Source organism: Mesoplodon mirus (genome assembly GCF_964341445.2).
Source record: "Mesoplodon mirus genome assembly, chromosome: 15".
NCBI classification, from domain to species: Eukaryota; Metazoa; Chordata; class Mammalia; order Artiodactyla; family Ziphiidae; genus Mesoplodon; species Mesoplodon mirus.
This window is the reverse complement of record NC_138991.1, coordinates 75,520,402-75,543,609: the sequence shown is the minus strand read 5'-3', so window position 1 is coordinate 75,543,609 and position 23,208 is coordinate 75,520,402. Positions and strand designations below refer to the sequence as shown.

Here is a 23,208-nt window from a genome sequence, read left to right as displayed (position 1 = left end):
GTGGATGAATGGATAAACAAAATGTGTTTTCCATACAATGGATATTATTTGGCCATAAAAAGGAATGAAGCTCTGTTAGATGCTACAACATGGATGAACGTTGAAAACATGATGCTAAATAAAAGAAACCGGTCGCAAAGGATCACCATCATATTGTATAATTCCATTTATAGGAAATGTTCAGAATAGGCAAGTCTATAGACAGAACTTAAATGAGTGGTTGTCTATGGCTGAGGGAAGTAGAATGGGAGTGATTACTAATAGGTATGGGCTTTTTTGGGGGGATGATAAAAATAGTCTAAAATTAGATTGCACAACTCTGTGAATATACTAAAAACTATTGGATTATACACTTTAAATGGGTGAATTTTATGACACGTCAATAAAGCTGCTAAATAAAAGTGGGGGCAGCAGTGGTGGTGGTTGTGGAGGGCTAAGTTTGGTGGGGATACTGGAGAGAGGAAGGAAAATGAGAGTTGATTGACACCTGATATACCTCAATCAATGTATGGCCAAGTCTGAGTACCACAGATATTTTTCCCATGGAATTTTTTTCTATGCCTTCTGGCTGAACTACATTTCCCCCACAGACAACACTGAATCTACACACAGGCATTTCTGAAACAGATTATAAAAGTCAAGACAAGTTTCAGCTGTCATTGGATCGTGTCTAGAAGGGACACCTTTGCTTTTTCCATGCAGTGTCCTCAGCACACAGAAGTGGCTTCTTAGGAGCAATGGGATAGTAGCCAGATTTCTTCCTCTCATGTGAGTGCAAACTCAGATGGGGGTCCGTGAAGAAATTAAAACAGACATCTGGAGTCTATAATTTTTAATAATTTTAAACTAGCTACAAAATGTCAATCACATCACAAACTTGACAGAGGAGACAAGGGGGAATTTAATATTACATGCTGTAATGATATTTATCTCACAGTTTATCTATATTTCATTCATTTATATTATTTTTTAAAGGTTTCTTTATCAGCTACTAAACATCTCAGCAATTTGGTGTGCATAGCTCTAGATTAAGCAACAGAGAATTGTACTGATAACAAACCACAGGGGAAATGGTGATTAATAAGAGTCAGCCTTATAAAATTTACATCTCCACATTGTTTCACAGCAAGGTTGCTTCCTCCAAAACAGAGCCTTCAAAAGCAGCAAACAAACCCTATGTTACATCCATTTGACATAGTTTCAGCCAAACATATATTTTGCTGGAAATGGTTAAATGGTGAGCGTGTTTAACCCATCGTTTAAAAATTTTTTTTTAAAAAAAAGGATGATTATGATTAATAAGTCTAAAGGTTGACAGAAAGAAAGTGACACTATTGCAGTTTTGCTGGTATAACTTAATCTTGACAGTGTCTCAATACTGAGCATGCTTTGTTGTTGTTTTGCTGTTGTTGCTGTTGTTTTATGTGTGTGTTTTCTCATCAGTATGCTACTGTCATGGAAATATTTTGTTTAAGTAGGAATCTAAAAATCTATTTAGTTCTCATGCATAAATGCATAAATCACATCACTTTGAGTGCAATGCCTGTTATGTAATTCCACATTGTCTAATCATGAAATCATAAAGACAGATGACAGCCGTGAGGAACCAAAGACAGCAAATTTTGAGAGTTTCAGAGCCTGACACCCAAAGAAATGACAGTGGCAGTAGCTCTGTGGAATGTCACAGTTTTACAAAAACAATACTGTGTATTGAAAGAATCAACAGCACATTGAGCATTCCTAAATTGTTGTCATTCAGCAAACGCCACTGAGGAGAGAAAAGGAAAAAATGAAACCCAAGACGTCTTACGTAGGGAGTTAGAGCCACCAAATGACCACTATATACAGCCTTTGGAACGAAAGAGACCCAGAAAGAACAAAAGACACATAGTATTGTTGGGCTGATGGATGACACAAGACAACATTCACAATGGGGGCGGATTGATGTGTGCATGTGTGCAGACCTACTAGGTAATACCATGAGAAAAGCATGAAGGTGCCATCTTGCCCGACAGCATTTGGAAGAGGACACAAGTGGGCACATTTAACCACTCCCCAGCATCTTTGTTGCACGTTGGTTGGCCTCATCAATTCTGGTTTTGTTGGAATCAGCCTGGAGAAAGGGGAAAGAAAACAGAACTCAGTTTACCCATTCACATTCCATTCATCCTTCTGGGTCTACTTCAAATTCCTTCTGTTGGGTGAAGGCGTCTTGAGACTTCCCTGATCAGAATGAACCATGCCTTCTTTTGTGTTCCCAGAACCATTGCTTATGGCTGGACTTGGACGTGATCACAGAAGCTTGATCTTAGTTCTCATGACTCTTTTCCCTACTATGGAGAGCAGAGTTATATCATTTATCTTTCTCTTCTGGAATGACACCCAGTGACTTCTATGGCAGGCATTCACATCCATTGGATTGAGTTGAATTCCTGCCATTTGTACAGTTATTAGCAGTGTCACTTTGGGAAAATTACTTAACATTTCAGGGCCTCAGCTTTCTCATTTATAAGCTGGGGATAATAAAGAACACTGCTCATGAGCACAGTTCCACTCATTCAACTTTGACAACATCAAGACTGACATCAACTATGAGGTATATCCTGTTATTAACTCCTTTTTCCAAGTGAGGAAACTAAGCAGAGGGGATTTAGGCAATTTGTCTAATGTCACAGAACTAATAGATGAGGAAACCAGAGTCAGAAGGCCAGCACCCTGGAGTCAGCGTCCACACTGGTAGTCACTATGTTAGTCGTTTTACTATTTAAGTTTGCTATGAGGATGAAATGAGTTTATACACATAATATGCTTAGAATAACGTTTTGCAAAAATTAAGGGTTCAACATATCTTATCTTGTAATTATTGTTATTGGGTGAAAACGTGGTTTGCTTTTAAGGATGTTCAATAATTGTTTAGTCCCATTTCTGAAGACTTACTCTTATGAGTTATAACTGGCTTGTTCTGGCAGGGGAACATTTACTATCATTTTGTCCCTTAACTGACCACTTCGCTGCTTGAGTTACCTTTTGCTCTGCATTCATCATGAAACCCAGGTCTCCTACCTGGATATACCTTTAAACTCCAGAAAATAAACTGTTCCTGACACCACTGAGAAACGTATGAGTCAGCAAGTAGAAGGGAAGACAAAAGTTCTTTTTAAGCTGTTGTTTTGCTCTATTATGATTGGTAATGTTATCTGTCCCTCTCCAGCCTGGGAAGAGGGGAAGGAAGCTGAGAGGCAGTGTAGGGAAACTGAACTGTTTTTATATCAACCAGTATTTACTCAACGGTTACTGATTTTGCATCTATGACTGTCCTTGGTGCTTTCCAATCTCCACCAAGTTGTGTCTTCTTTATTCAGTTTAATTGTGAATTCCCAGGACACTAGACTTATCAATATTCAAATAGAAATTTGCCAAGTTAAAATAAAAAATAATTCTAGATTATTCATAACTCTGAATTATCTGGCAATGGCTCCCTACCAGCTGTTTGGATAATTAAGAGTTGACTTCAAAACAGATAAGATAGAACACTAATTTTCCTTGATTGCCTTGATCTATAGATTCATATTTTTGACCTTAGGTTCCTAATTTGGGAAATGGGTATTCTCTCCCATTTTACTTGGCCCTTAAGTATTCCCTCTTCAGCTACAGAAATAATGACACTTTGGTACAAAGGAAAATTAGAGGCTCAGACCAGTGTGAAATGCTCCTGAAGATTGGATTATTCTATTTTTCCAGACTTAACTTTGAGAACCGTTCAAACGAGAAAAATCATCCATTTTAAAATGGATAGCATTTATGGAGGCAAACATTCTAGGATTTCTTACATTAAGAATGCACTGGTGAGTCTTCACATGATGGTACAAGAGGATATTTTGAAGTAGAGCATGAGGTTACTCTTTGGATATCCTCAAAGGATCTGGGAGGAGCTGGAACAGACCTATCTTTAACAACCATCTGTGATGTCCACCTGAATTATTTCTGAAGCATATCAAAATTCCAGCCCATACAATACAAAAGTGCCATATCTTTATTATATTATATAACAGTAGTAGTGCTTTTAGAAAAAACTCCTGAGATAATCTTATTTTAGGTGTCTTCCTGCTATTTGGAGAATGTGTCTGCGTTTATTCTAGTTATATGCTTTTTAGGACTTTATTTATGCAACATATCCCATTCCAACTTTCATATTTCTATGTAGAGAATCCTAAACTTGCTAATATACTCAAGATATGGTACATGATTTGCCCTTGTGAGAAACCCAGGATGCCTACCAAAAAAACCAGTAAGAGAGGTAGAAGGAGCTGTTTAGTTCACCCTTCTGAACACTCTGGAAATCTCAACTTCAGACCATGACAGGTAGATTTTAGGCCACAGCTCAGACTTCCAGAAGTGGATACTCACTACCCCACATGGCAGCCTGTTCTGACCCCAGATTTGCACTGTTCTCTTATTATCTTTCAGGTGAGAAACCAGGTCATGAAGCTGGTGAGCAGGAAGACCTTGTGGTACTCAAGATCTTAGTTTTCAAATTCCGTGCTTCCTTGTTGATGAGAGAATGTGAGCAAAGCTAAAGCTTCAACTTCACTGTATTTCAATGTGTGCATAGCATCTTCCACTGACAACTTTAAGTCCAAGTTTGAACATCACTAAGTTGTTTCCTTAGCAACAGTTCCCATAAAGATCTGATATAAACCTGCCACATTTTAGTAGTTTTCTAAGAGAATCATAGCTTTTTAACCTTAGAAGATTGTCTATATATAAATATCCTAAATCAGAAAACAAGGTTTTTAAATAGATGAAGTAATTTCTTGACAGTCCATAAGGATGTATTGAAAAATGGGTTGTTTTGGACTCCCAAAACTTCACTGCTAACTGAAGTGATGAGAAAGGATCATGACTGATGAAGTTGGGTGAAGACTGCTGTTGGGGTCACGAGAGAATATGGGAGAAACATCAGAAGATTATCTTTTGTTCTACAGTGTGCTTTAATCTTAGATATGCAGGAGATCTTTGCACACCATTTCCTCTTATCAGAAGTAAGAACTTGCACAAGAAGGTAGAAGTCTACTAATAATTGTGTAGCTCATGTAACATGTATCATTTGGAGCAATGCTGAGTTGAAATGGGCTTTATCTCACTCATATCCACATTGTTATTTTGAGGGGAAAAAAGGCTAGTTACTCAATGGCAACTAGACCCCTACCTTACTTCTTAAGCAATTCAGCATTCAAGGATGATATAAACTCTAATGACTATTTCCTATCCACTTGTCTGACTTTTGATTAAACCTTATAGCTGCACATGTCTTTGCTCTTGTAGCAAACTTGGCCCATAATGAAAGATATTCTCCTAAAGAAGAGAACTAGAAATACAAAGTGGCAGAATTAAGATGTCACTTGCCTTTCCAGGAAAACAGCTTGCTTAAAGCCCAGCTCTATCAATAAAGATTTGACCCCTCTTTTTTAGTAGAACTTCTCCTTCTAAGACTCTAAGTGAGTTAGAGATACATTATCTCCCTACATCTGAGTCAATTGGGTCCTTTGATAGAAAATGATTACTCTTCATTTTTTAAAAATCATTTTCCTGTTGGAAGGTAGTTCAGCAATTATTTCTTAGTTCATTTTTCTGGGCCGTAATGGTTAGGTCTATTTCTGTTGGCTCCAGTGCTTTATGAAACTCTCAATATTGTTCTGAAAATCTATTGATTTGCCTTAAAAGCTTTAAAAGCTTTAGCGTATCAAAGGCTCTTAACAATAATAAGCATGTCATGAGTTGTAAAGTAGGCAGAGCGCAAGTATTTTGTCAACTCACATTGACATCTGTGTGGCTTAATATTGATTAACCAAAGTGTAATGCAATCAAATATTTTTAATATAAAGTGCACAGAACACAATAGGGCAAAGCATTCCCTTTATGTCTACTCATTGCTTTCTCAAGTCAGTGGAGAATGCTTAGGTACTAAGACACTGAGTATTTAGCCTTATGATTCAAGAGACCTCAAAAACCATCCTTCTTCCCCCTACCAAAGTGGAATGAGTTGTTGAAAAGAAACTCAGGGTTTCAGGCTCAAAACTTCAATATCTTCCAAGGAATAAACTCACACAATATAAGATTAGCCAAGTAGAATCGATTATAGATGCACAATTACCATTAAACCCATAATGTGTCTATTTCTCCCTGTTGGCATTTGGACACCTTTAAGAGATTATAAGCAATATTTAGGAGTCTACTGATTGGGGAGGGGGTGGAATACAAAGACATAGAGACTGAATCAGATTTGCATAGTGTAGAATACCAGGTTTGGGTGCCCCAGATCTTTATATGAGCTTTCCAGTGTTTCTTTGTTTCCTCCTAATCTCAAGCCCAAACCAACCCTTTTCCATTCTACTGTCTCCACTCTTCCTTATGCCTCTTGTTGACACTAGGGGGCTCAGTCTTAGCATGACACCTGGTGTCCTTATGTGAACGCAGCTTTATCAGATTATGTTCCCTACTTTGAGATCTGGACATGTGCACTGTTGAACTGGAAATGGAATCTGGGACTTTTTGAACTGTCATTAAAGCTCTGGCACTTATAAAATCAAAGCTCATATTCATCATCTGGCTAACTTAAAATAACTATTCTTTTGCCAATTTCCTGATTCTGTTCCTACATCATCTCCACTTGACAAGCTCCTAACCATCCTTTAAGACTCAATTCAATTTCAACCGTTTTTTTTGGGAGATTTTCCCATCCCCTGACCTTTGAAATCTTTCCTCATCTAACCTGATTTAGTAGTTGATGTGTGGCTTTCTTGGCAAATTATATTTTCTTCTGAAGCTCACTGCCTTCTGTAGGCTGTGAGTTTCTTGGCGGTTGGGATGATGTCTTTCTCATCTTCAAATGTCCTTTGATTCCTAGCACAATGCCTGAAGTAAAGGTGCCTCTGAGGAATATCTGCTAGATTAAATTCTACCCTGTTATTTACATATCTGTTGCTGGATTTTTGTCTTAGAAAATTAAGGGGAAAATGTCTATCTACTGATGTCTGAATCCAAAGTCATGGATTGAGGGTCTTGTTATGCCCTTTGCACTTCCTCGGTGGTTATTTCAGAGGAAGTGATAAGCAATGGAAACTTGCTGAATGCCACATGCTCACCTTCTCCATGATCCTGTCGATCTGGCGGTTCTGTGTATCGATCTCATTGCCCATATCCAGGGCCATGTGACGGAGGTTTCCAATGATGCCGCTCACCTGCTCCAGGTTTTCATCCATTTCATTTTCTCGGGCATCATTTGTTACCCTGGGCATCAAAGAGCAGTTTTTAGAAGATAGGAAAAAACTCAAATACCAAGGACCCAAAGTTTAGGGAAAACCTGTAGACCTCTAGGTAGCAATCCTATCCTTTTAAAATTTCTGTTCTATACAAGAACACATGTTAGCTTTTGTACATTGGAAAATGATGTTTTAAAGTGCATTATTGAACACTCACATTTCTATTTTTAAAGAAGGCATATTAAATAGATTAATTTATCTTCTTCTCTTGCTTTCACCAACACATCATTTCCTCCCTTCATATGTTTATGCCAATTTTCATTTTTTAAGGGTAAAATCAGCTGGGAGGATTAGTTGGGATGATTCCAGGTCAGAGAATGGAACTAGTTAGAAACTGTATTTTCCTTTCTGAAATGTCAGTCAAAATCTCCAAGACTCAAATTTAGAATGAAATAAAAGCTACTGTACTAAGTGAGAGAATTTCTCCACTCATCTTCTTCCCCATTTGGGACCAATATCAATGGGAAGAGTAATGAGAATTACAGTCTTCCCCTTAATCCTGTTTGCTCTCAAGAATTCCAGAGGGAGTTACTTGTTCAAGATGAGTTTTACTTGCTCAGATTTCAATGCTATGGGGTTTTTGGTGGCATTGTGAATGGGTGATTTCAAGGAAGAAAACTGTGATAAAAGTTTATTGTTTCTGTTTGAATGGGGAGGAAGGAGTTGGCTCTCAAAGTGCCTTCCCATTTTTTTCATAGCTCAGCTTGAAAGTTAAGAAGGCACAAACTCTTCACTATAAATGGTAGGTACTTATTCCAGAATGTCTGGCTAACTAATATCTTTCTACAACAGATGGTGATGGGCTAAAATATGTTCAGAGAGGTTAAAATCCATCCTCCATGGTAAATCCCAATGCAGACTGCCCCTCTAAGGTTTTTAAAGCAGTCCAGGCCAGATAAAATTAAAGGGGAACTTCCTAGATTTCTTCTGTAGAAAAGAAGCTTATTTAAATGATCTTCAGCAGCTAAGGCATACTTCTGGTTCCAGGCTTCCCAGCCCTATTTGCACATTAGAATCACCTGAGGAGCTTTAAGAACTACTGATACCTGGATCTCATTTCTAGAAATTCTGATTCAATTGGTGTGGATTAAGTCCAGGCACTGATACTTTTTAAAAATTGCTCAGGTTATTCTAATGTCCAGCCAGGACTGAGGACCCCTGGTCTGGTTTCCCTTGGAGCAAATAGAAACATGAATAGAATTGTCATCTGTTATTTCTAGGTAGATATCTAGACCTTTATACACAAATGGCAGTGACTCATTTGAATCTGGGTTATTGGTTGGCAGTCTCAGCTACAAAGGCCTGGGTACAGATGGCTGTACAAACAGCAGCCCTAGTCACTGCTGAGTCCTAGTGTAGTAACCTGTAAAAAGTTTTAGTTTTTTCCTTTTCTTTTTAACAACAGGGATATTTGTTCTTCTTATCATTTTCTGATCTCTTGAGAGCTTAGTTCTGAGTTGGCAGATCTGTGTGACTTGAGATTTTTTTAATAGATATTTGTTAGCTTTTGCTTCCAGATCTCAAAAGAAATGATTAATAAGAATTCAGGTCTGCTCATTATTCTCTATTTGTACCCCCAGGTCTGTTCTCTGGCCTTCTTTGCTCTCTGCCCAGAGAGGCTGACCTCTCTACAACCTTATCACCCAGGTTCTCTTACTCTGCCTTCCAGTAGGCTTTGTCCAATGGCCAGTGAGAGACTGGAGAACAAGAGACTGAGGAGTTGGGGCATTTATTTCCCTTTCTAGTTTCCTGTTGGGTTTGACAGTGGCTGCATCTCAACCCACAGCCCCTGCCCATAGCCATAACTACAGTTGGGTTCTGGTGACAGCTCTCTCCTGTCCCTTCAGGATTCTTCCTGATATTCCTAGTTCATAAGTGCTTTGCCATTCCTTATTATTGACCCTGCCCACACCTCTGTAAATAATCTCTTTCATAAGTTCCGTCCAATTAAACTCACGGAATGAGACACCTGTTTACTGCCACACTGATGCTGGATGTGGTCATGTGACTTGCTTTGTCCAGTGTAATGTGGGCAAAGGCTTGATAAGTGCTTGCTCATCAGAGCCTGCCCCTTGGGTTGCTGCCACCACCATGCAAGAAACCTCGGCTCTCCTGCTGGAGAGGCCACATAGAAAAGAATGGATGCCCCTTACCCACAGCCCCAGCCAACCACCAGACAAGCAAGGAGGGCCATCTTGGATCATCCCTCACCGAGGTGCATGTAATGAGTGAGCCCAGGAGAGGCTCTTGGAAGACCTACTCAGCCAATGTAGAGGTTCAGAAGTAGAAAAATGATTTTTTTTTTTTGGCCTCGACACGCAGCCTGTGGAATCTTAGTTCCCCGACCAGGGATTGAAAGCAAGGAGTCCTAACCACTGGACCACCAAGGAACTCCCTAGTTGTTTTAAGAACCACTCAGGTTGGGGTGGTTTGTCACTCAAAAGTAGATAACTTACACAGCACCGGCTGCACAAGGCTCACCTGCGGATGAAGCCACCACTGATGGCCATCTGCTCCCGTTCGTCCACCACACGAGCAGGCTGGCTGGCCACAACTCCATCCTGATTATTGCCCCAGGCTTTTTTGTAAGCATCACTTGATTTAAGCCTATGCAAAAGAGAGGGTGAGTGACAAGCAAAGGGGGCAGAGCATCAAGCTCACAACAACGGTTACCTCTTCAAGCTAAGAACTGAACCAAGCAAATGAGTTCTAATTCGAGGCATTAGAGAATACCGATATATCATAATCTGGACCCATAGAGTTGGCCACCACCATGCCTCAGCTGCTCAGGATTTCATTTCCAATCAAGTCAATTGCAGTTGTCAAGATGGCAACCTTTGCCCACGGGTTGTTCTTGTTTTGGTTTGGTTTTGTAGTTTAGTTGGATTTAAGACAAGGATTAAGGTAGTTAGAGGACATTCAGTTCTATTTCAATGACACGGTTATATTTTGAGACACAAAACACACAGAAAAAAACATACTGGCAGACAGACACAAAACAAGACTGCCAAGTAGAGTGCGTACATCACACCACAGGAACACACTGTCATCAAGAAAAACATACTGGACCAAGTTTTTACACACCATCAGGCAAAGATTCCCTGCTTAATTGTTTTCCCCCAACGCCTGTGTGGAAACAAGCATTCCCACTCTGCATGGAGAACATAAAGGATTGGTGGTTGGCCAACCGTGATGGTCTGTGAGCTGCCTCTAGAGTGATTTGAATTAGATAATATATCGGTACTTCCAAACAGTTACCATACATCCAGAATCGATGTACAAACCTTTGTCCACAGAGACAAAAAGTAAAAGAAGCGTAGTGAAATGAATGCAGGAAAACAGAAGAGAGAACAAGCCATCTAGCACCAGAAAGGGAAATCCGTCTACATCTTCTTCATGCACCAGCTACAGGCATGAGTAGAAAGTGAAGCATTCTCATTTAAGCCAAACTACTTCAGAAGTTGACCATTCTCAAAAAAGGCACCAGCAGGACAGTAATAGCCTTCATGAGGATTTGAAACGCAGTTCAATAGCTTCTTTGTTGGGCTGAGGGGCAGGATGGGAGTGGTTACAGACTCCTACTTCAAACTGTCCTGGGATGTGGTGGGGGAGAGTGGTCTGGAACTGGTGTGGCCTCTGTAGACCATATTTCACTGAGCTGCCTTGGAGAAAAACTTAAAATCCAGGCATACCTGTTGTGCCCAATAGAAACATGTGCAGCATATTTTGGTGGGTGTGTTGTAATTGAGCAATCAAAGATGTTTTTAGGTTCTTTGCATAGTAGAAACCACATGCTTTTTAGTCCAAGAACAGAACTTCCTTTGGTCCCATTTTTACATTTTCTATTATAAGACACCAGAATTTAACCTTTTGTTTGTTTTCTTTTAGTGGAGGACCATAGCCATTTATTAAAACTGGCTCTAATACTAATACTTGAAGATTAGGGACCAAGAAACCTTGGAGACAAATTGGAAAATTGTACAAATGGAATTTCAGCAACTCCCACAATCTAGTGTATAATACCACAGCCTTAGAGCAGTCAGAATTCACTGCTCTAAAGAGCCAGGGGCCCACATAGTGGGATAGGATCCAAAAACTAATTTAATGGAGCTTAGAGTCTGTTTTTTTTTTTTTTTTTTTTTTCAAATCCCCAGCTCCTCCCTCCACACATTAACAGAAGTTATATGGACCTTGTGATGCTTTCTGCTATGTAAAATGTCTGGTATACCATCTTTGGCAGAGTCAAGGGGGTGGGAAAGTTTGCGTTTCTGAACGAAGGCGAATCACTGCACCCACAAGGCTGCACATAGACTCACATAACTGCCGGACATCTACCATAGTCCTTCGAAACATGCCGAGACAGGGCGAAGCCCTCAGAGAGTCCAGGGCACCACCAGCCACTGCGTTGTGACACATGGTTTTTAAAGCATTATTTACACACAATACGGAACACTTCAGTCAAGCTTTGAAGCTCAGTTAGGGTCTCTTGTGCAATAAGGAATTACTGCCAACTGGTATGTGGAATTCATAGGGGTTCGTCATTTCATCTGAACATTAGAATCCATCCCAGGGAGGGAAGGGGGCCTGCCTCCACCTTTTCTCCACACACAGTTGATGGATGGGGAAAATGTACCTGTGAAATTCATCACAAAGCAGGTAGACATCTCACCTGGGGGCAAGTGGCCACTGAAAAGGATATACAGTTAAATCTTGACTAACTGGAATGCTTAGCCATGTCATTTTGGTGAATTATTGGACTTTCTTAATTAGCAGTGGGCCATGGAGGTACATTTTATTTCAAGGGTGATGGTTGAATATCTGTTAGATTCTTGAGCTACTTTCCTGCCTCAGAGTCTTAGGGCAGTGAACATGATCAAATCATTCCTTGGTTATGGTTTCTCTTGATGTGTCTGATGGCCTTTCCTCTGCAGCTCAGCTCTTACTGTTTGGTCCTATTGGATGTAGAAGTTATACAGAATGGAGACTGAGTGAAAGAATGCAGACTGCCTAGATTGACCTTAAAGAGAAACACTTTAAAATCCTTGATGGGATTTGTTCTCTCCTTGTTCATTTGTCTCTTCTTGCTAAAAGTGGAAAGGAGCAGAAGTATAAATATACTCAAGGGTTCCAGTTAGCTAGATTCCAGTTAATCAGGCTTTACTGTAGATCATTCTTAAAAAAAAAAAGAAAAAAGAAAAGTTTAAATGTATTTGTAAATTGAGCCCCTCCCCCTCCTAAACAGGAAGTGGGATATTTTAAATCAGCCTCAAAGTTTAAAGGATGTGAATGGTCATATAATCAGCTAGAAATGACATCAATTTCTATGCTAAAAGCTAGGATCAGGAGAGCTTTTACGAAAAAGGCTTCTGTTCAAAGGGAAGTGGGAGGGGTGAACGGGATCGGGTAACGGGTTTAATTTTCCAAATGCATGTTGAACAATCCGCTCATGCATTTTTTTTTCACTGCTAGTCAAAGGAGACTACCTTCCAGAACCCTTATTTTCAGGTTCCTTCTGTTGCAAACCTTTATAACCACATGTCACATTTCTGCTACATTCCAAAAAAGCATTGCAGAACCTTAATAGTTGAATGTTTTGTGATGTTGTGCATGCAAAATCTACACATTTCAACATTTCGGCCAGTGTACAGGGAGGTCTTCCAAGAGGAAGAATTGGAGAGGGCTGGGTCCAATTTGGCTAAGCCTTGAGCACTTCTTGTGGAAGGACTCATTGCCTCTGCGTTGGGTGCAGCTGCGGCATCTACGATCTAACCACTGACACGATTTGGCAACTGGTGGGCAGTTGAAAGGGTGAATCGCTGTCATAATCTCTAACTTATGAAATGCTTGTTTGGGCCAAATTAACTGTTATTTTTGCTTCTGAAAAATCAAACCCTGATACGTGTTTCTTATCTTCCCAACTTACCCACAGTCTTTTCTAAATCTGAAATTTTGGCTTTTGGGATTTAGAGAACATAAAATCCCTCTTTTATGGGATTTTATGTTCTCTAAAGCACCTCTTTCTTGAGATTAGTCTCTGTCTCGAGGTACACTTTCTGGAAAATGTTGAAACGTTCATCAATAAAAGTTGCTGACAGTGAAGTTTTCACTGTAGTATGCCTGATTTTTAATGCATCAACAGTAATTCCCACTAATATCGTCTATGCTATGAGATGAATGCATTGGAGACGGTATTGATCTGTTCTGCATGCCACATACTCATCCTGCCTTTGCACCCAGCAGGAATGAGCTTGTCAAGGCTTGGAGATGGGCCTTGGGAAACCAAAGCTTCAGGCAGGCAGGCAGCACCTACTTGTTACAGGGACACACACAAAGCCCGCAGAATTTTCCTAGATCCGTCAAATTCTTTTCTGCTTCTTTCATGTCCTTATTGATTTGGTCCATCCCTTCCTCAATGCGTTCCAGTTGTTCTGATTAAACACAAGTATTTTATCCCCACAGAATGAAGCAGATGAAAAAGGACAAAGAAAAAAAAGACAAAACTTCAGACATTCACTTTGACATTAAAAAAGAAAAAAAAAAAAAAGAAAGAAAGAAAACTGGACGCCACAGATTAGAGCTGGTACCCAGTACCTACTTGTTACAAGGACATATGAAAAGGCCACAGCATTTCCCTAAATCTTTTAAATTTTTCTCAGCCTCCTTCATGTCTTGGTTGATATGGTTCATGCCTTCTTCGACACGATCGAGTTGTTCTGGTTAGGACAAAGGGATGACAGTGTGGAATGAATTTTTTTGGGGTTTCCAACAGAACATGAGAAATGTCTATGTGAAACGGAATTTGAAAAAGAAGGAGAGCTATTATAATGCATTGTTTGAGAGGATGCATTGCTGGAGTCGGCTGTTGCTCCCCTATGCAGCCAGGGGTGGAAGGAAATGAACAAAAATGATGCTCAAATCGTTTATAGTGCAGACATGATGGGATGGGGTAGGTAGGCCTGTTAGATACTGAGGGTCCAGGAAAACAGCACAGCATATCCACTTACTCAGACACCAGTGAAACCCAAGAGAAAGAAAACAGCATGTTAGTTTATGTTTTAGGCATTCAGATGTAATGCTACTAGAGAAAGTGTCTGCTTCAACTTTAACATGTCTCAGTCTTTTGGTTTTTAAGCATCCTCAACCAGCTAAGGGTAGAAAATAATCCACCTTCTTCTTTGGGAAAAATAACACTACAGTGATAACTATCAATGGATACCATATATTATTTTCCCCCTAGCAGTGGCTCTCTAGTCAAAGGCAGGCCATGGACAGCTCTTGGTTTTGAATACTCAATTAACACAAGCTCTAAGAAAAGCAACATCAGCACAGCAATGTTATAGGTAGTGGAACATTTAAATTCCTTTTATCCTATGACTTCCTTGTAATGAAAGCTTTGGAAGGCATTTCACTTCTCTGCCCCTGATTTCCCATTTTCCACAATGGGAAATGCTAGACCCCAACCCCAGGCAGAGCATGGGAAAAATGAATGCCTGGGTCTCTGGAGGAAGGTGATGGATTGGAACATTAAACAGTACCAAGTCATCACTGCCAGGAAAGCTGACCTTAGTATACCTAAGACATAGATCAATACCGATAAAAATGAATCATACTTCTAGGTCACCAGGGTAACATACACCAACTTGATTAATTTTTCAAAAGTTGTGTCATCAAATTGAGTAAACTATAAGTTCCATGAAGGGATTTTTAAAACAGCTTTTAAGACCATTAAGACAGCAATGGGATGTCTTGGCTGTCTATTTACAAAAGCTAATTACATTTCTATTCCTCCTTTCATCTATATTTTCATGCATGCATGCCTATGCCTCTGGGAAGGAAGGCATGATTAGAATAAAACTGGTAAATACATTTCCAGTCTAAAGGCATACATAATCACTTAAAAACAATTTCACATTAAATTGTCATTCCAGTAGAAATTGTCATTCCAGAAAACTAAGCTAGGTTCACTAGTGGCCCAAACTGGAGAGACTATCCATTTGGAAAATAAAAGCCTATTATGTTCTCTTTTGTGGGGCTGAGGAATAGAATTCAGCTTATTAGGAATCTGCTATCTCTGCTCTGCTTTTCAAATGACAGGGGAAAACAAAATGTTTATCCAGCATAGGCTAGCCAGAGGAAATAAGGGTGTAGTGCTGGCAAACTTTTGCTGAATAAATATAGGTACAGTAATAGCTTAAGAAAAATCTCTAAAGGGGCTAAAAAACAAATGGATGACAATTCTTTACAATCCAGAGAATTCTGTATTTTTCTGAAGACTTCATTCCAGTTTCCTTTAAGGAATGCAATAAATTAGTCTGTAGATCAAATTAACTATCAAATGAGGGGATTGGTTGGGGGGAAAGGAGCCCAATATCCTCAAAACAAGAACTATGTTAAGTACAGACAGAATAGGGACGCCAAATTCCAATCGAGGAATTGCTAATGGCTTCCTGGAGAGCTGGGTTGAGATGAGATTGAAGCATCTGGGTTCAGAGGGAAAACTTGTTGGACTCAACTATCACAGCTGACATATGCACAGGTTATGGCATGGGGACACACATTCAGGTGTTTGCCTTTCCTAAGGAATTTCTCTTGAGTTAATATTTTCAGCTAAGATAACTTTCTGACATTTCAGGATCCCCACTCACTGTGTCTCCAGGGATTAGAAAATAACATAAATAAAAGTGAACTGGCCCACAAGTGTTGAATTTCTGAACCAGAGAATTCAAAGATAAAAACAAACAGACAGGTTCAAATCCCTATTTCTGAGAGCAGGGTTTGGCCATGGTTTGCCAGTTTGTTCAGCAAAGATCATAGCAAAGAGGAATTCTGGAGTTCTTTCAGAAAAGTTGATTCAGAAAACTATTTTATTGCTCCAATATTGGTTGAATGTTTCTTTATACACAATTATAAGTCAAATCCTTAATTAAAAAAATATTGTGGGACTTCCCTGGGGGTCCAGTTGTTAAGACTCCACCGCTTCCACTGCAGGGGACACAGGTTCAATCCCTGGTCAGGGAACTAAGATCCAGCATGCCGCATGGCATGGCCATAAGTAAAAAAATAAACAAAAATTAAAAAAATAAATAAAAATATTAAAAAAGAAATTAAAAAATATTGTGGAACCATTTTGTCACAGATATTCTGACAATAATATTAATTTTTTTCTTTTTTTTTGGTTCCCTCTTTGAATGTAAATGCTATAAAGACAGGGATTTTTGCCTGTTTTGTTCAGTGCTACGGCACATAGCAGGTGCTCACAATAATGTCAATTTTAAGAGTGTCACTTAGTTACGTTTGTGGATATGTTTGGTGTATTGGGACTTCACAGCACTTAAATGATTTCTATGAAGATTTTTCTCAGGAAATGCTTAAAAGCAATCAATATCCTCATTCCATTCTGGTGTAGACAGCAGCATCTGAGAAGCTGATGCAATGCAGTGTCTAGGGTTGACTGCTCCTTACCTCCCTAAACTTACTTTCTGGCTGTTTTCTGTTTACTCTTGGAGACTGGGAGGGGAATAAGATTTTGGATTGGGGAGGTATTCCAGTACATCACACTATATGTTGGGGCAAGAGATTGTTCTTTCTTTTGCTATGATATTTGGATGATTGGTTATTTGTAATGGATCCACCAATGGCAGGATGCTCAGGGATCTAAGTTTAGACATCTTTTGTACTAATATTACATAAGTAAAGCAGCAGGGGACCATTAGAATCCTCAATCTAGTAAAAAAAGAAACAGTAGAAGAATAGCAAGAGGTCAATGCTATTGATTGACCCAATGTGCAAGCCTTCATGAGTGTAACCAATTACAAGATGCTGCCTACATGATTTTCATTTTCCTTAGAATTGATGAACATATGGAAATTCATTTAAATAAATTTAAATAGCCATGTGACTAGGGGCTGCCATATTGGGCAATGCAGCTTTAGTCATTCATAAGAGATATTGGTGAGTGGACTTTAGCAAGAGGGATGTTTTCACAAATGTTACCCTGTAGTGCCATGAACCCTTTAAGAAAGTTGGCAGGCTCTATGGATGAGGGTTTACTTTGCCTTTACTCTGCCAGCCAGTGGTGAAAGATTTCACTGTTTAGTTTGTAGTCGTTCCCATGGGATTGTCCCAAGAGCAGCATTTTCAGCATCGAAACAAACATATAACCCAGCAAAGACCAACAAAGGGAACAAGAGATATGGAAGTGAAAGGTTAAATCATCCCACATTAGGGCTAGGGGTTTTTCATGGGGATTTCTCTTGGAGACAAGAAAAGTCCAAGGACGTAGGACATTTCAGGGCCATCTGTCATGCTCAGTGCTCCTTGGTGTCTCCTGACACGTGGGTGTAAAACAAGAATCCCATAAGGAATTTCCTAGCACAACCGTTTAGCAGGACAACCTGGATTGGCTCTTTAGGCGGATGGCTGTTTCTTGAGACTTCTGTGCAGTTGCAGTCAACACTTTTTGGTGTTCAGGCAAAGACAAAATTAGTAGAGCATAACTGGAGAGAAATTTTAAAGCAGTTACTGATCTAAACAACTAAACACAGCATATGCAGTGTCAAAATGCATTTACAATGGCAGTAAAGATAGTTGTTGACTCATCAGTCATTTCAAAAGTTCTAATCTCTTCTTACAGTATAAATGGAACATGTAGCATTTAAGACCAGGCAGAAGCTACCCACTTTTGAGGGTTTACAGTTGCATGCTTCTCATCAGTATCAATTATTCACCACGCATCTGGTAAAACCCAGGTTATCCTAGGAAATATGTTCAACCAAGAAGTTAGCATTTACTGCTGTGTGGCCACAATTGAAATGTCTTAGCTGAGAACATTAACTATCTTGTGGGGGCAATCTGCAATTTTACTTCATTTCTCAGAGAATAATGTAAAGATGTTCCTGGGAATCATTTGTGTTTAAGAATAATATATTTTTGTATTATTTGGGAGATTTTGGCAAATTTTGCCTGTAGATTTTCTTCATCAAAGTACAATGAAATTTGAAACTCAATATCTTATTCACTTTCTTTTTGACTTCAGATTTGTATATATTATTTTTCATGTCAATGCTTTATAATTAGGGGAGAAAATGGTATTATCCTGAACCTTTCTCAAACTTTTTCTCCTATTGCAATGCTCCTTATCTACTCCCTTCACATGCAAATTATTAACTAAAAGAGTTAGTAAGATAGAACTCCTTATTACCTGAGTATATATGTATCAATTTAGCTCTGGAAATGAGGTACCACTCTTCTCTATGGGCACCTGCTGCCTAATTAAATAAATTTTTTAAAAAAGCAATGATTTGCTGTGTCCTGAGTTTCAAAGTCTGGGACATTGTTATACACATCAAGCCAGCAAGTCTTATGATTTATAGCAAATTCATCTGGAGAGCTCTGAAGACTGCCACAGCTATTGTAATTCCTTCAAAATACAACTCCACTAGGCTCCATTATTTTTGTATTAATTTTGACAATTTATATTTTAAAAATGGGAGGAGAAGTGTTGGGATTGATGTTCAATTGTTTTTTTTAAAATTTTCTTCTGATTTAAAAAAATTAGTTGGTGTATATTTATTGGAAAAGTTCAATACAAATAAATAATATAGAAACAAAAGTCTTTACATAGCAGCCATGAGGGTGTACCCCTCAGATCTCCCTTCAAGAGGGACCCTGTAGTTAGCTGACACCTCCAGCTGTTGCACCTATGGGATCCACCACATTTACATGGAAGCCATGCCCCCCCGGGATGCTTTTAGCCAACAGCTGAGCACAATTTACTAGAGCGGAGGCATCCCTGCCTGTCAAAGGACTGCTCCATTGGGTTGTCTTTGCTCCTGGGCTGCCTATCAGTCGGCTGAGACTTTCTCAGAGCAGCACTACAGTATGAGACTCTTCCTACCCAATCCTTCTACTGCCCCCCTCTCCTCTCACAAGTGTCAAGCCCGCATCACAGTCCAAAGGCTCTCCGTGCTTACTCCTGCTTCCTCTCCCCTTCACCCATTGCAGACATTTCCTTAAGAAGTCTCACACACTTCTAATTGATTCTTTGCAGTTGCTTCCCAGAGGACCCCAAATAATACACCTTCCTTCAGTCCCTCCCTGTCCCTGCTGTAACTCCTCAGAAGTCAGTAAAAATTGATCTCCTATATTGTAAAGGTTGCAGAACATTTTATGCAGAATTTCTTTCCTTGCCATATCATAACTGATTTGGTCGGTCTCCCCACTGACAGACATTTAGTTTCCAGTTTTATACCATTACAGGTAAGGCATGTATATTTTTCTTCATGGAGTTGTCAATGAATATCTGCAGCATACAATTCTATGAGTGGAATATCTTGGTCAAAGATGGGTATGCATCAAAATTTGGAGATATTATCAAATTACTCTGAAACTTTGTACCGATCAACAGTGCCCATTTGTAGATTGAGGGTTTCTGTTTTCCCAACATATTCACAGCATTGATTATTATCAATTAAAAGAAGCTGTGCCAATCTGCTAAAGAGTGGCATCTCATTACTGTTGTTGGGTGAAGCATGGTTTCATTTGTCTACTTGTAAACGGATGATTTACATATTACATCCATTTTTTTCTTGTATGTTGTTGTCCTTTTCTTTGATAAAATGCAAGGTCTCTCTGTATTTTAGGGAAATGCCTTATGTCTGTTATCTGTAAGGTAGTTTCCCACCCCGCAACCACCCCCTCCGCAGTTTGAGGTTTATTCTTGGAGTTTGTTTATGGTGTTCCATGTTGTAAAAAATTTTATATTTTTATCTTTGACAAAACATTTCTTGTGATTGCTAAGAGTTTTCTAATGTCTTTGTAAGATATACATAAAGAGAAAAAATTCTGCTAAATCTGATTATTATGATAAGAATTCAGAATGGAATCAGATAACTAACTTGTGGCTAGAATTAAATAAATCATTGCTGTATGACCGTATGTATAAATCAAAGAAAAAAATTTTGGTATTACCTTTCTAGGTTCCACTGTAGACTAAATATGCTATACTAAAATGTTGGCACTCTGATGTTCACTGCTTCTAGTATTTCCGTAATAATTAAAAGAAAAAGTTCAAATATTTTATGTGGTTCAATTTTCCAATGATTTCCCTCAGCTTATTTCCTGTTAAAAACAGCTTCCAGTTATTCAAGGAATTCCCATAATGATTTGGAAATCAATATTGCCAGATGCTGAATTAGGATGGTCAAAAGAAATGGACAATATGGTATACTATTCTCTCATTCTATTTAGGAATTATCACATCAAATTTATGGGAAAGATTGGGGATGAGGAGGAGACTTCTCAAACTCTCCAAAATCCTATCATTAAAAATTCAAACAAATGACTTCTGCCTTCAAAATTCTATTACCCCAACACATATAACAGGGTGCATAGTACCATTTATTCAACTGTGAAGATCTCAATATTTCCATACATTTACCAATCTTTTCAAAAGAAAAAGGAGAAAAAAAGCAAGATAAAAACCATAGAACTCTTACACACATATATGTGCATAACACACATCAATGACCACCTGTAGATGCACAAATCATTTTTAATGGACTTTATTCAGATGAGGAATTGTTCTTACTGAAGAAATCTGAACTTACCTCCTTGTTCATCCAACATAACCAAAGTCCTGATACCAGCATCTTTACTCTACATTCCAATAATGGTAGCAAAGTGGAAAAAGAGTTAGAGAGAGAAAAGAGAGAAAGAGAAATCAGTAAGGGGACAATTAGCCCTAGCTATGGAAAATGAAGAAGGACCAAAGGAAAAAGAGGGAGGAAATATGGCGAAAAGTATTAGGGACTGGGGAGGAACTCAGAGAGGTGGGTCACCTGTGGACTTGCTTCATCAGTGATTCTCAGATAGAAGAGGGGGATGTTGCTCAGTCTCCATGGGATGGGGCTTGGGATGGGGCTTGGCATGGACTTGAAATACACATACTTAATATTATAGCATGATTTTATATCTGGAAAATAAAAATGCCTATAGTTTTTGTAACACCAACCACAGAAAGCAAATCTTTCAAAATCTTCAAGACTAAATCTTCTCTGGCACGATAGATCAGAAAGTTTCCATAGGTGAATTGGGGAGGGGTGCTCTACTGAAAAGATGTGTAAGAATCTTGGGAGTGGTGATGAGATTTTTAGGTTTATCAAAAAAGATGGCATCTTCACAAAGGTTGAGAAACATAGCTCAAAAGGAAATTCAATCTTCCATTTCTTTCTTTATGGAGAGAAGTTTTGCAAGATTTAGAAAAGGGAATGACAGATGAGAAATAAGGGCTTTTTCTAATGAAATCTGAAATTCTGCACAATAATATGGTGTTAGAAAATAATTCATCCACAAGTTTTACTGCAGTTTTTTTGTTCACCCCTTATGATCTAAATAAACCAAACAGCCCTGAACTATTTGGTGGAGGGGAGTGGGAGTTTGTGGGTGGGAAAAAAGGAGCAGAGATATTTGCATTGCTCATAATCATCATTTCCAGGAACTAGTTATGTAAAGACCTTCCGTTTTATAGGGTGATTATTAATAGGTGTTAAATGGCAGTGCTTACAGTTTGGATTAATTGTTTTTTCAAGAAAACTCATGGTGGTACCTAGAATAAATTTTAAAATACGTCTCTCATGGCCCCATTTATTTTCGACTGACTTACATTAACCTAAGAGAGACAGATGTCAACAAAAGTCTTTTGTTTTGTTTTTTTAACAGTATTTCAACAATTTAATTCCAGTAGTGCTTTTAAAAAATAAAATAAAACACTGAAAATTATTTCTGTGAGCTTTTATCAACTCACCATTTCAGATAATGTGTGCAGTTAACTCTCCCAGACAGAAAAGCCTATTTCGCTTTTTTAAAAAAAAAATTGAATGAAAGATTCTTTAAATTCTATAGTGCTTTATAGTTTTCAAAACTTTCACATACATGATTTCATGTAATCACATAAGAACCCCTTTTTTACCCCTACACCTCTATGGCCCCTTCCCCCTTCCCTCTCCCCACTAGTAACAACTGGTTTGTTCTCTATATCTGTAAGTCTGCTTCTTTTCTGTTTTAGTCACTAATTTGTTGTGTTTTTTTAGATTCCACAGATATCATACAGTATTTGTCTTTCTCTGTCTGACTTATTTCATTTGACATAATACCCTCCAAGTCCATCCATGTTGCTGCAAATGGCGAATTTTCATTCTTTTTTATGGGCTGAATAGTATTCCGTTGTATATATATACTACAGCTTCTTTATCCATTCATCTGTTGATGGACCCTTAGGTCATTTCCATTCCTTGGCAATTGTAATAATGCTGCTATGAACACTGGGGTGCATGTATCTTTTCAAATTAGTGGTTGAACACATTTTGATAAGGTTTAGTTGCAATGTCAGGATGTAGTTTGGAGAGTGAAGGCTCAGGATGACTTCAGGAGTCATTGACAGCACAGATTCTGGAGCTAGAATCTGCCTTGGAATCCTGGTGATTTTTTTTCCTGGCTGCAGAACCTCGGGCAAATGTCCTAATTGCTCTGTGCCTCAGTTCGCTCATTTGTAATAGAGCAATCATAATAGTTCATACCTCATTGAGTTCTTATGCAAATTCAATGAATTAATAGGCGGCACATGTTAGAACGGTGCTTATAGTTAGCCTTACACCAGGGTTAATAAGATAAATACCTTCACAAAATGCACCTATAGCAGGATATCTGGGCAAACTAAAATATCATCATTACAGACTACCACCAGAAGTTTCTAGACCACTGCTCAAACTTGAATGTGCATATGAATCCCCTGCATAGAAAACATCTTGTTAAAATATAGATCCTGATTCAGTAGGACTGGGGTAGAGCCTGAGATTTTTCATTTTGAACAAGATTGGCGATGCTGGCT

General features: G+C 38.8%; 1 protein-coding gene across 3 annotated transcripts in view; it reads right to left on the bottom strand.

Annotated features, from left to right (window-relative positions):
* Positions 1–1,738: 1,738 nt before the first annotated feature.
* The window catches only part of SNAP25 (synaptosome associated protein 25), an 81,658-nt gene continuing 60,188 nt past the window's right edge, over positions 1,739–23,208 (bottom strand). Inside the window, exons 4-8 of one of the 3 annotated variants that reach the window (XM_082645014.1) lie at positions 20,930–20,978; positions 13,918–14,035; positions 9,804–9,929; positions 7,146–7,290; positions 1,739–2,113 (exon numbers count right to left, since the gene is read on the bottom strand). In XM_082645014.1, the coding sequence (XP_082501140.1) occupies positions 2,045–2,113; positions 7,146–7,290; positions 9,804–9,929; positions 13,918–14,035; positions 20,930–20,978 (507 nt within the window). In that variant the 3' untranslated portion in view covers positions 1,739–2,044. Of the gene's footprint in view, positions 2,114–7,145; positions 7,291–9,803; positions 9,930–13,632; positions 13,751–13,917; positions 14,036–20,929; positions 20,979–23,208 lie in introns of all 3 variants that reach the window. The other 2 variants (XM_082645016.1, XM_082645015.1) reach the window with 2 other exon arrangements.